At 47.3% G+C, this 14,150-nt stretch overlaps 1 protein-coding gene across 2 annotated transcripts in view; it reads left to right on the top strand.

The window, feature by feature from the left end:
- Positions 1–2,807: 2,807 nt before the first annotated feature.
- The window catches only part of DOK7 (docking protein 7), a 231,819-nt gene continuing 220,476 nt past the window's right edge, over positions 2,808–14,150 (top strand). For both annotated transcript variants that reach the window (XM_073610865.1, XM_073610864.1), the window contains exons 1-2: positions 2,808–3,037; positions 3,184–3,229. In XM_073610865.1, the coding sequence (XP_073466966.1) occupies positions 2,984–3,037; positions 3,184–3,229 (100 nt within the window). In that variant the 5' untranslated portion in view covers positions 2,808–2,983. The remainder of the gene's footprint in view (positions 3,038–3,183; positions 3,230–14,150) is intronic.

The raw sequence follows: 14,150 nt of genomic DNA, 5'->3' as shown, positions 1-14,150 counted from the left end.
TACTCAGCAGCTACAAATACTGTAGCTGCTGACTTTTAAGAAATAGATGCTTATCAGCCTGTGGAGTCCAGTGCTGTTTTCCTCTGATGGGCTTTGTCGGGCTTTGGCTCTCTGGAACCGCTGGGTGCTGCAGCAATAGCCAGCTGGAAACTGGTAATATCACAGATTAACATGCATATTTGCTAGCACACCATGAATCTTCAAATGATGTCCACTCCAAAAGCTTTTATTCAGAGTAATCACATCACAATGAAAAAGTGCAGTGTTTCGGGTCCATCCAGGACCCCTTCGTCAGGGGGGTCCTGACATCACAAGGTCCTGTCACATGCTTGATGAAGGGGCCTCACATGGCCCTTAACCATTGCTGTGATGTCATCGCTCTGAATGAAAGCTTTGGACATTACTCGAAGATCCACGGTTTGCTGGCAAATATGTACAGTACATGTCTCAGGAGGATGCGGATGGCTGGCTAGGGGTTGCGGGTAGGGGGGTTGGGCCAGGCTGAATTAAAGTGGAACATTACTCTCTCAATAAACATTGACTATTTTTGATCTTTATGCAGCTAGCATTAGTAAAAAGATAGGAAAGTATATCATATTTCCTTGTTTTAAACCTTTTTTTACATTTCTTCACTTAATTTTTCTTGTTTCCAGGCCTAGGCAAATGATGTCATACTAATATTAATGAAAAATGTGGTGCTTGCACTATCAATATGAAGTGCATAAATGCAATCAAGTAATGCCACGTACACACGACCAGACTTTCCGGCAGAAAAGGACTTACAGAATCATTTCATCGGATATTCCGATCGTGTGTGGGCTTCATCGGACTTTTCCTTTCGAAAATTCTGACGGTCCTAGAAATAGAACATGTTTTAAAACTTTCTGACGGAATCAATTCCTATCGGGAAAACCACTCGTCTTTATGCTATTCCGACGGACCAAAAACAACGCAAGGGCAGCTATTGACTACTGGCTATTTAATTTCTTTTTTCTAGTCCAGTCATACGTGCTGTACGTCACCGCTTTCTAAACGATTGGATTTTGGTGTGATCGTGTGTACGCAAGTCTGGTTCAGCGGAACTCTGTCGGAACTCCGTCAGAAAAACTGTCAGAGTTTATTCTGAAGGAAAAACCGGGTGTGTGTACGCGGCATAAGAAATTCATATATTTCAGAAACTGTAAATAAGCATGTGTTAAAAACATTCATAAATAATCCAGTAAAGTCCATCAGAAAAAAGAAGAGAAGTACTCTTATGCAAAAAGTTCATTTATACTTGTGTATCAACAAAAATCTATATTTTTTTTTCCATCTTCACACCCAAAAGTGCATACCCAACTCTCAAGCCGCTTACCAGCTACTCTGATCCCAAGATGGGGGTCTGGCTGCACTTTATACCAAGATGGGGATACTGGGATAAAGTGCAGCCAGACCCTATCTTGGGGTTAGAGTAGCTGAGCCCACTGTTGAACACCCTGGTTGTATGGTAACCCATCCTGGAATTTTGGCTCCTGATATCCGTTCATCCCATGGGGATACTGGGGTAAAGTGCAGCCAGACCCACATCTTCAGAGTAGCTGGTAAGTGGCTTGAGAGTTGGGTGTGCACTTTTGGGTGTGAAGATTTTGCTATCCACACTGAAATATGGATTTTTGTTGATACACAAGTATAAATAAACTTTTTGCACAAGAGTACTTCTTTTCTTCTTTTTTTATGATGGACATGAATTTCTTACCTGATTGAATTTATGCACTTTATATTGATAGTGTGGTGACATTACTGCTCAGACGCGAGATCGGGAGGTGCATGCTGGGTATCCACCTGCACCTAGTCCCGGAAATAGATACCAGAGGGCTTCAGATGCCCACAGTGGACATGGCCCCTGCCAGCTTCCCTAGATCAAGGTAGTCTTTCTTTATTTTAAACTGAAATTAACTGGAATACACTATAGGCCCTAGCTAAATGTGCCAGATAAAGTCGAACAAATGACAGCGGCGTTTAAAAAAAAAAAATTGACTTGGGGGACTGGAACTCCGCTTTAAATGAAGGTCTGGTTAAACTATCAATCAAAATCCACTTCCACTGTCATATCGAATTAATGGGTTTGACGATTATAGATGAGTTATTCCTATAGAACAGTGTTTCTCAACTCTAGTCCTCAAGGCGCCCCAACAGGTCATGTTTTGAGGCTTTTCATTATTTTGCACAGGTGATTTGATCAGTTTCACTGCCTTAGCAATTACCACAGCTGTTTCATCTGAGGGAATTCTTGAAAACATGACCTGTTGGGGCAGCTTGAGGGCTGGAGTTGAGAAACACTGCTATAGGTAGAGATGAAACAGAAAAGAAATTGTTCATTGATCAAAGTGTGTATGGACACCATAGGAATTCAGGGCAATTTGCAGCCATGATCATTGAAGAAAATAGTTCAGACCTACAAAGTAGAACAGGTGGAGCCTCAACCGTTCATTGAATTATTATCATTAACGCACAGCGTGAGCCCTGTCAGCATCTCGAATCATATAAAAGACTCCTGCTTTGATAACGGGATTTCTTCAACTTTGGTGCCCACCTCGCCCCCTCAGTTCCTAAGCCCAGAGGTATAAAGATAATAAGCAGGATTACTGCCTACAAGTCCCAACAGCCGTCCACTCCTACTTATTCCTTACAGAAGAAATGTCTCTGCCTTGAATACAAACTCCTTGCACTACATTGTTCTGCCCTTAAAGGGTCAAAAGCTTAGACAGTTGTCGAAAATTTCTGTGCCCACTTGCCCTGGTAAGAGGAGGTGGGAGGCGGCTGGAAAAGTTAGTGGCCATTTGCTCGGCGGGCTGCGTGTCACAAAATGCAGCTCTCCCTGTCTGCGCGTCTCCTGCCAGGCAGAGCTATTAAAGCTATTTTGAAAGTGACCCTTGGGCTTAAGTACATTCAGAAAGAGAGAGGGGAGAGAGCAGGCAGCAGCTGTTTGGAACCATGACTGAAGATGACGGATTCGGTTGTGGTGGAGGGTCAAGTCAGATTGAGAGATGGAAAAAAGGTCAGCGAAATGGACATTTCTTTTTTTCTTTTTTTTTCGTCCGCCCGCTATTAACTTTGATTTTCGGAAAACATTTTTGCCCTGGAATTTTTAAATCTCCTGTTTATGCCACTGCCTAATATTTGACTTTTGTTTTCCTGTTTCAGTGGAAGAATAGGTGGGTGCTGCTTAGGAAACCCTCTCCTGTGGCAGGTACTGTACTTGTATTTTTCACCATTGTGTCTGTTCTTTAGCCTGTACTGTAGACATAAATTTAAGCAGAATAAATCAGCATGTTGTCGTTGGCCGGATTCTATTCTAGCCGGCCATCCTGATTATAAAGTTGACTCACTGAAGTCATGCTGTCAGGGGAGCATGCTTCTGGGAACGAGCTGTGTGTCTGACGGATAGACCTCAGCTGTCTCGAAATCCTTCAGTATAACGTCTTCAGCAAGGCCAGCCATATGGCTGAATTTTTCTAGCAAGTCCTTTCAACTGTTCCTCTTTTAAAACTTAATCTCTATGCCTGTCTTATTGTCCTATCAGTACCTTTTTGATTTGATTTATAGATTCTTTAAGAGTATTTTTTTCTTCGACAGGAATGTCAGACTTGGGGTTAGGGTTACACATGTAATCGTATAAAAAAAATATAAAATTTATTTAGACCTATCTGTACATATTGATTTATAGATCATTTAAGAAATTGTTTTCTTCAGTAGGAAATGTTGGATCTTAATAGTACCACCACACTTGTAAAAAAAAAAAAAAAAAATCACATTTAATTAAAATTCATATATAAACCCCAAAAAAATGCATTTTTATGTTTTTAAGACCTCCAGAATATTTACCCTGCTTCATGACCAGGCCATTTTTTGCGATACGGTACTGCGTTACTTTAACTGACAATTGCGCAGTCATGCAATGCTGTACCCAATAAAATTGATGTAATTTTTTTCACACAAATAGAGCTTTCTTTTGGTGGCATTTGATCGCCACTGCTTTTTTTTTTTTTGCACTATAAACAAAAAATACCAACAATATTTTTTACTTTCTGCTATAAAACATATCCAATAAATAAAATGTAAAAAAATCTAATTTCATCATCATTTTAGGCCATTATGTATTCTGCTACATATTTTTGGTAGCAATCCTAATAAGAGTATATTGATTGGTTTGCGAAAATGTTATCACGTCTGCAAACTATGGGATATTTTTATGGCATTTATTTTTTGGAAAAAGAAAACAATATTTTTTTACTTTCTGCTACAAAACATAACCAATACAAAAATTTAAAAAAAAAAATTAATTTACTTATAAATTTAGTTCAATATGTATTCTACTACATACTGTATTTTTGGTAAAAAAAAAAATCCCAATAAGCGTATATTGATTGGTTTTCGCAAAAGTTATCGTGTCTGCAAACCATGGGATATTTTTCATGGTATTTTTATTTATTTATTTTTTTTGGAAAAAGAAAACAATATTTTTTTACTTTCTGCTATAAAACATAACCAATACAAAAATTTTAAAAAAGTCAAATTTCCTTATAAATTTAGGTCAATATGTATTCTACTACATACTGTATTTTTGGTAAAAAAAAAAAAAATATCCCAATAAGTGTATACTGATTGGTTTGCGCAAAAGTTATAGCGTTTGCAAACCATGGGATATTTTTCATGGCATTTTTATTTATTTATTTTTTGGAAAAAGAAAACAATATTTTTTTTACTTTCTGCTATAAAACATAACCAATACAAAAATGTAAAAAAAAAAAAATCAAATTTCCTTATAAATTTAAGTCAATATGTATTCTACTACATACTGTATTTTTGGTTAAAAAAAAAAATCCCAATAAGCGTAAATTGATTGGCTTGCACAAAAGTTATAGCGTCTGCAAACTATGGGATATTTTTATGGCATTTTTATTTATTTATTTTTTGCAAAAAGAAAACAATATTTTTTTGCTTTCTGCTATAAAGCATAACCAATACAAAAATTTAAAAAAAATCATTTTTGTTTATAAATTTAGGTCAATATGTATTCTGCTACATAATGTATTTTTGGTAAAAAAAAAAATCCCAATAAGCGTATGTTGATTGGTTTGGGCAAAAGTTATAGCATCTACAAACTATGGGATATATACTTTTTTTTTTATACTACCAATGGAGGTGATCAGTGACTTATAGCGGGACTGCAATATTGCGGCGAACAATGGGACACTAACTGACACTTTTGACACTTTGTGGAAAGCAGTGGCACTAATACAGTGATCAGTGCTAAAAATATGCACTGTCACTGCACTAATGACACTGGCTGTGAAGGGGTTAAACATCTTGGGCGATCAAAGGGTTAAATGTGTGCCTAGCCAGTGTTTTTGTGTACTTCGTGAGGTGCTTTTACTAAGGCATGTGATGGATTTTCTTTCTATATTCCCGACGATCGGTGGGTACCGGTGGACATATTGGGCCAGCGGCTGCTGATCAGTTTCTGCTGTGACTAATCACAGCAGAAGTGGCGCTCTGGCAGCATGCATGCATGCTCCATAGGCGGTAGTGCAAAATCACACACACACACAAAATCACACACACACACACATATATATATATATATATATATATATATATATATATATATATATATATATATATATATATATATATATATATGATTCTGCACAGAACAGATGCCCTGTAGCAGTAAATCTGCTATAAGATGGTCATTAGGTGGTTAAATGAATGTGATATTTTTATATGATTACAGATGTGCTTGTATTATTAAAGTCCGGCATTCCTGTTGATGGGGGGGGGGGGGAATAAAGGATCTATAAATCAAATGGAACAGATAGGACTATATAAATGTAATATTTTATACAATAACACGTGTAACTCTAACCCCAAGTCTGACATTCCTGTTGAAGAAAAAAAAATCCTAAAGGATCTATAAATCAAATGGTACAAATTGGACTATATAAATGTGAAATTTTATACAATTATACATGTGTAACCCTAACCCTAACCCCAAGTCCAACATTCCTTTTGAGGAAAAAAAAAATGATTGAATGATCTACAAATCAAATGGTAGAGATAGGATAAAATAAATGTCATATTTTTTTATACGATTAAAAGTGTAACCATAACCCCAAATCTGACATTTCTGTTGACAAAGGGAAATAAATGTTCTTGATGCATATTTCCAGACTTGGTACTTTGGCCCAGGATCTTGAATATTGGTTCTTTAAGAGGTGTGCTTATAAGAAAGCGTCTATTACAGTTCATGATGTATATTATTGCAGAGGTCAGTTGAAATGGCGGTATGCAGGAAAAACAGTGATCTCACGCATTGAAGCAACTCCTTTGTTGAAATGTTTTATCACAGAATGAGATTTTGACCTTTATTGAGCAAGAAATCTTTTTATGTTTCTTGTAGTAGCTTATTTTGTGCTGATGTTGACCAATGTGCCTCATAATAGTGATGGGCTACTCTGCTTAAGGTTTGGTGAATTTGGTTTGAAGTTTGGGGAGCAGACACGCGCTGCGAATCCTAGCGGTGAGAATCTGTGGATTCCTGCGTCTGGAATTGGTAGATGTGTGCGGATAGCTGGGCACACTTTTGCCGCGTACACACGACCGGTTTAGCCGTGGGAATAAACTCCGAAGGTTTCTCCAATGCCATTCCATTCAAGCGGTCTTGCCTACACACGGTCAATCCAAAGTCCGACCATCCAGAACGTGGACTAGAAAAAGGAAGTTCAGTAGCCAGTAGCCAATAGCTTCCGTCTCGGACTTGCTTCAGAGTATGCGTCGTTTTTGATCCGTCAGAACAGCATACAGACGAGCGGTCTTGAAGTCCCAGAAATATTTAAAACATGTTCCATTTCTAGGTCCGTCAGAATTTTCGAAAAAAAGTGTCCAATGAGGCCTACACATGATCGGAATAGACGATGAAAAGCTTCCGTCGGACTTTTTCTGTCGGACATTCCACTTGTGTAAGCGGCTTAAGTGTGCATCCAGCCACAATCATCGCAGGTGGTTGCTGACTGTGAGAACAGTCACTAATAGCTGCGACCACCAATGGCCTGTCATTGCACTGTACGGGCTCAGCGGCAGCTATTCGCACACATCTGCCAATCCCAGTTGCCGCAATCCACAGATTCTTCCTGCTGGGATTCACAGCCTGTGTAAACGCCCACACAAATGGAACCTTACTGTCCTTGGATTTGATTTTTAGATGCTTTAAAAATCTAGGGCAGATGCCCCGCGGCGCCCCCGACTGATGTGCGCTCTAGGCTGGCACCTTCCTTGCCTATAGGTAGCGCCGGCCCTGTGTGCAAAGCACGCAGTGCACAGTAGCTCCAAAAGGGAGCTCTCACTGACCTGCACACATTTGGGATCCGATTTGTGGCTGCAACATCGTCCTTTAGACTGCTGCAGCGCCCGTCACTTGCAGCCTCAAGGGTGCTTTTACACTGGGGAGGCGGGTCTGTTAGCGGTAAAGCATCGCTAGTTTTAGTGGCGCTTTACTGTCATTTTAGCGGTGCTTTACTGATGTTTTAGCGGCGCTTTTGGCCGCTAGCAGGGAGCTTTTCACCCCCGCTAGCAGCCGAAGAAAGGGTTAATAGCGCCTGTGTTGTGGCGCTTCCGAAGCGCTTTGGAAGAGCTGCCCATTCTTTCCAATGGGCAGGGGCGGTGTGAGAGCTCTGTATACAGCACTTGCACAACGCCCCAAAGATGTTGCTTGCAGGACTTTTTTTCCCATCCCACAAGCGCACCGCCCCAGTGTAAAAGTACTCGGGCTTTCACAATAGGGAGGCATGCGAGGCAGTTTTCAGGCGCTTTACAGGCGCTATTTTTTATCACTAAAATGCCTAAAAAATGCCTCAGTGTGAAAGTAGCCTTACTGAAATGTGATCTGTATATGCCACCACTGAACCTGCCTTGTGATAGGCTTGTAGGCAGGTGCAGTTTTTTTCCCTCCACTGCAGGTGGCACTCAACTGCAGCTAGAGAATCTGGTTCTTCTATGGGTTTCTGGGTCACTGGGAAAGTAATCCGGTTGGATGCTGTTGCCCCATGAGACTCTGGCATGCATCTTGGGTCAGGCAGAGCCTATTTAAGGCCCCGGCTCCCAGGATTGGTGCGCTTTATGCGAGTGGGTAGTGCGTGGAAAGGTAAGCCATCTGTAAAGTCTAGTACACACGATGAGCTTATCAGACGAATGGTCATCCATTTTTTTTTGTATGCTAGTCTCTACATTGAAAAATAACAAGTTACTAAAGCACGAAAATTCTCGTACGACTGAAAGAAAATCTGTAAGTGATGTAATATATTTGCATTGCTACTAATTAAACGAAAACCATATGGTCTGGTATCGTACGAGAAAAATGTTTGTGTTTTATCCCTTCGGAAAATTTCAGACGACAGCTGTGTACTAACAATCAAATTATCGTACGATCGCATTGAAAGCGGTATTTTTTGTACGATGTTCGGATCGTGTGTACGGGGTTTTGGGGACAGTAATAACAATAGGGAAAGGTTCCTGATGAGGAGGGAAAGCATAGGGTCACATCTCTTCTGGACATCTTAATGATTGGGCACAAAATGGCCAGGCCGCATTCTGCCCCTCTCTATAGGCACTGTCATTGTAGCTGGAACCCGCTCTGTTCACGTTGCTATAACAGTGACTGCACCTGGTTGGGCAGTCTTCCTTCCGGGAACTGTTGCTGCATAACTTTAGGGCTGCAACTAACGATTATTTTCATAATCGATTAGTTGGCCGATTATTGTTTAGATTAATCGATTAATCGGTTAATAACCTTAAAAAAAAAAAGTGTGGTGTATAATTTAGTTAATATGTAAAGTTTAAAAAAAAAGGCAATTCATTCTTAAATATCTCTATGCAGTGGTAAATATAAACAACCAACTATATGGTTAGGGAGCAAAATATTGAATCCACTCTGAGAATAACAGACAGAAGAGATATACTGTATATTCACTATTAGAGGAGATATACTGTATACACTATTAGAAGAGAAATACTGTTTTTTGGCCAATTTGTTGTTGGGCAGATTAAAAAATACAAATTGCTGCAAAAACGCATTACATGCTTTTCTGCAGCTTCTCCATTGAAGTATATTGAACCTAAAAAGCACCATTTTGCATTAAGAAAAAAAAAAGTCCTTGACCCTTTCCAAATACGCAGCGGCTGAAAAAAAGCATAGATGTGAACGTGTCCCATAGGAAACCATGTTAAATTAACTGTAGTGTGTTTCTGCAAAAAGCACCAAAAAACACATAGATGTGAACCAGGTCTAAGACGTTTAGTAACATAATGGGGTTAAAAGAAACTAAAATGAGCCCTTTATAGTACAAAAAAAGCAAATAATCGCAACTGTAAGGGGTTCATTTTTTTTTACTGTAGAACGGTGAAAGTAATATTTACAGTAGCGATTTGCTCTTTTTGTACTATAAAGGACTCATTTTATTTTTTTAACCCCACTATTTTACTGGCCGATTAATCGATTATGAAAATAGTAATCGATTAATTTCATAATCGATTAGTTGTCGATTAATCGATTAGTTGTTTCAGCCCTACATAACTTCAATACAAGTTTATCACTGTACCTGACTGTGTGAATTATTGTCGCAGCACACCATTGCACCCCACCTATAGTTCACTCACTCTATAGTTCACTCAGACTACATTCACACAGATGCATATTTGTTGTTAGTTTACTGCATTCAAAGGCATCTAAGCGCCTTGGCAGCATACAAACTGACTAATTAGCTGGGTCCAGTTTGTGTTAGGGTGACCACATTTCCAAACTGCCATTCAGGGACACCCCGCCCCCCGCGCCCCCCCCCCCCCACGGAAGAATGGAGGGGGAGAGCAGGACAGAGGGGGACAACATCAGGACAGAGGGGGACAGCAGCAGGACGGAGGGGGACACGGAGGGAAAACGGAGGGGGACACCAGAATGGAGAGGGACAGCAGCAGAACAGAGGGGGACACGGAGGAAGAATGGGAGGCTACAGCAGGACGGGGGGGGGGGAACAGCAGCATAACGGAGGGGGACAGCAGCAGAACGAAGGTGGACATGGAGGAAGAACGGAGGGGGACAGCAGCAGAACGGAGGGGGACAGCAGCAGAATGGAGGGGGGTGGGGGACAGCAGCAGAACTGAGGGGGTTGAGGGGAAAGCAGCAGAACAGAGGGGGTGGGGGACAGCAGCAGAACAGAGGGGGAGTGTGGGGGACAGCAGCAGAATGGATGGGGGTGGGGGGGGACAGCAGAAGAATGGAGGGGAGTGTGGGGGACAGCAGCAGAATGGAGGGGGGTGGGGGGGACAGCAGCAGAATGGAGGGGGGTGGGGGGCACAGCAGCAGAATGGAGGGGAGTGTGGGGGACAGCAGCAGAATGGAGGGGGAGTGTGGGGGACAGCAGCAGAATGGAGGGGGGTGGGGGGTACAGCAGCAGAATGGAGGGGGGTGGGGGGGACAGCAGCAGAATGGAGGGGAGTGTGGGGGACAGCAGCAGAATGGAGGGGGGTGGGGGGGACAGCAGCAGAATGGAGGGGAGTGTGGGGGACAGCAGCAGAATGGATGGGGGTGGGGGGGGGACAGCAGAAGAATGGAGGGGAGTGTGGGGGACAGCAGCAGAATGGAGGGGGTGGGGGGGACAGCAGCAGAATGGAGGGGGGTGTGGGGGACAGCAGCAGAATGGAGGGGAGTGTGGGGGACAGCAGCAGAATGGATGGGGGTGGGGGGGGACAGCAGAAGAATGGAGGGGAGTGTGGGGGACAGCAGCAGAATGGAGGGGGGTGGGGGGGACAGCAGCAGAATGGAGGGGAGTGTGGGGGACAGCAGCAGAATGGAGGGGGGTGGGGGGGACAGCAGCAGAATGGAGGGGAGTGTGGGGGACAGCAGCAGAATGGATGGGGGTGGGGGGGGACAGCAGAAGAATGGAGGGGAGTGTGGGGGACAGCAGCAGAATGGAGGGGGGTGGGGGGGACAGCAGCAGAATGGAGGGGGTGGGGGGGACAGCAGCAGAATGGAGGGGAGTGTGGGGGACAGCAGCAGAATGGAGGGGGGTGGGGGGTACAGCAGCAGAATGGAGGGGGGTGGGGGGGACAGCAGCAGAATGGAGGGGAGTGTGGGGGACAGCAGCAGAATGGAGGGGGGTGGGGGGGACAGCAGCAGAATGGAGGGGGTGGGGGGGACAGCAGCAGAATGGAGGGGAGTGTGGGGGACAGCAGCAGAATGGAGGGGGGTGGGGGGGACAGCAGCAGAATGGAGGGGGGTGGGGGGGACAGCAGCAGAATGGAGGGGGGTGGGGGGGACAGCAGCAGAATGGAGGGGGGTGGGGGGGACAGCAGCAGAATGGAGGGGAGTGGGGGGGACAGCAGCAGAATGGAGGGGGATGGGGGGGACAGCAGCAGAATGGAGGGGAGTGTGGGGGACAGCAGCAGAATGGAGGGGGGTGGGGGGGACAGCAGCAGAATGGAGGGGAGTGTGGAGGACAGCAGCAGAATGGAGGGGGGTGGGGGGGACAGCAGCAGAACGGGGGGGGGTGGGGGGGATAGCAGCAGAATGGAGGGGAGTGTGGGGGACAGCAGCAGAATGGAGGGGGAGTGTGGGGGACAGCAGCAGAATGGAGGGGGAGTGTGGGGGACAGCAGCAGATCTGAGGGGGAGTGTGGGGGACAGCAGAAGAATGGAGGGGAGTGTGGGGGACAACAGCAGCAGTACTGAGGGGGAGTGTGGGGGGACAGCAGCAGAATGGAGGGGGAGTGTGGGGGACAGCAGCAGAATGGAGGGGGAGTGTGGGGGACAGCAGCAGAATGGAGGGGGTGGGGGGGACAGCAGCAGAATGGAGGGGGGTGGGGGGGCAGCAGCAGAACGGAGGGTGGTGGGGGGGACAGCAGCAGAATGGAGGGGAGTGTGGGGGACAGCAGCAGAATGGAGGGGGGTGGGGGGGACAGCAGCAGATCTGAGGGGGGTGTGGGGGACAGCAGCAGAATGGAGGGGGGTGGGGGGACAGCAGCAGGATGGAGGGGGGTGGGGGGACAGCAGCAGAAAGGAGGGGGGTGGGGGGACAGCAGCAGAACGGAGGGGGGTGGGGGGACAGCAGCAGAAAGGAGGGGGGTGGGGGGACAGCAGCAGAATGGAGGGGGGTGGGGGGGACAGCAGCAGAACGGAGGGGGGTGGGGGGGACAGCAGCAGAACGGAGGGGAGTGTGGGGGACAGCAGCAGAATGGAGGGGGGTGGGGGGGACAGCAGCAGAATGGAGGGGGAGTGTGGGGGACAGCAGCAGATCTGAGGGGGAGTGTGGGGGACAACAGCAGCAGTACTGAGGGGGAGTGTGGGGGGACAGCAGCAGAATGGAGGGGGAGTGTGGGGGACAGCAGCAGAATGGAGGGGGGTGGGGGGACAGCAGCAGAATGGAGGGGGTGGGGGGGACAGCAGCAGAATGGAGGGGGGTGGGGGGGGCAGCAGCAGAACGGAGGGTGGTGGGGGGGACAGCAGCAGAATGGAGGGGGAGTGTGGAGGACAGCAGCAGAACGGAGGGGGGTGGGGGGTTACAGCAGCAGATTGGAGGGGAGTGTGGGGGACAGCAGCAGAATGGAGGGGGAGTGTGGGGGACAGCAGCAGAATGGAGGGGGGGTGGGGGGGACAGCAGCAGATCTGAGGGGGGTGGAGGGGACAGCAGCAGAATGGAGGGGGGTGGGGGGACAGCAGCAGAATGGAGGGGGGTGGGGGGGACAGCAGCAGGATGGAGGGGGGTGGGGGGACAGCAGCAGAAAGGAGGGGGGTGGGGGGACAGCAGCAGAACGGAGGGGGGTGGGGGGACAGCAGCAGAAAGGAGGGGGGTGGGGGGACAGCAGCAGAATGGAGGGGGGTGGGGGGGACAGCAGCAGAACAGAGGGGGGTGAGGGGGACACCAGCAGAATGGAGGGGGGTGGGGGGGACAGCAGCAGAACGGAGGGGGGTGGGGGGGACAGCAGCAGAACAGAGGGGGGTGGGGGGGACAGCAGCAGAACAGAGGGGGGTGGGGGGGACAGCAGCAGAATGGAGGGGGGTGGGGGAGACAGCAGCAGAATGGAGGGGGAGTGTGGGGGACAGCAGCAGAATGGAGGGGGGTGGGGGGGACAGCAGCAGAACGGAGGGGGGTGGGGGGGACAGCAGCAGAACAGAGGGGGGTGGGGGGGACAGCAGCAGAACAGAGGGGGGTGGGGGGGACAGCAGCAGAATGGAGGGGGGTGGGGGGGACAGCAGCAGAACAGAGGGGGGTGGGGGGGACAGCAGCAGAATGGAGGGGGGTGGGGGAGACAGCAGCAGAATGGAGGGGGAGTGTGGGGGACAGCAGCAGAATGGAGGGGGGTGGGGGGGACAGCAGCAGAACGGAGGGGGGGTGTGCACTGCTCACTGTAAGTGTAAAGTTACACTAACCTGGAAGTTTGTCTGGCGGCGGCGGGCGGCAAACTCACGGACTTCGTGGGCGGGAGGGAGGGAGGACTCGGAGACTGGACTGGAGAAGTTGAAGTCGGGCAGCTCGGAGTCGGGTTGCTCTGCTGGCAGTGGCAATGTGCTGCTGCTCTCTGCTGCACCGGCTGCTGGATAGTCGGCGGCCCCGGGACTGGCACTGACTGGGCACAGGGCCAAAGGCTAGTAAGTGTGGCTGGCTGCCTGGGCCAGGCTGGCAGCTGCTCTCTCTATCTCTCGGAGCGGAGGACAGAGGCGCTGCTCAGCTGTAGCCGTAGGTCACTGCCCAGTGCCCACAATGTGCCTGACTGCCCACGTGACGGTGTCCGCTGACGTCACTGGTTGCTAGACGCGGGGCGGGCGGCCCTAGCCTAGCAACCAGTTAACTGTAAAGCCTATGATGATGTGTGTGTTTTACTGTTACACAGTTTATTATTATAAGGGTGGCGGTGTCGGACTGGTGCTGGCGGTGTGTTTTTTTTTTCCATTCCGGGACACTGTATTGTCCCGGAATGAAGGTGCCCGGGACACGGGACGAAAATCTGAAATAAGGGACAATCCCGGGCAATCCGGGACACGTGGGCACCCTAGTTTGTGTGCAACCATAACTCTGCAGAAATGCCGGCCCTGGATGCACACTCTCTGTGTCCAGGGGCGGT

This window comes from Aquarana catesbeiana, linkage group LG01 (genome assembly GCF_042186555.1).
Source record: "Aquarana catesbeiana isolate 2022-GZ linkage group LG01, ASM4218655v1, whole genome shotgun sequence".
Lineage (NCBI taxonomy): Eukaryota > Metazoa > Chordata > Amphibia > Anura > Ranidae > Aquarana > Aquarana catesbeiana.
The sequence above is the reverse complement of the archived record's forward strand: the minus strand, read 5'-3'. Positions and strand labels throughout refer to the sequence as shown.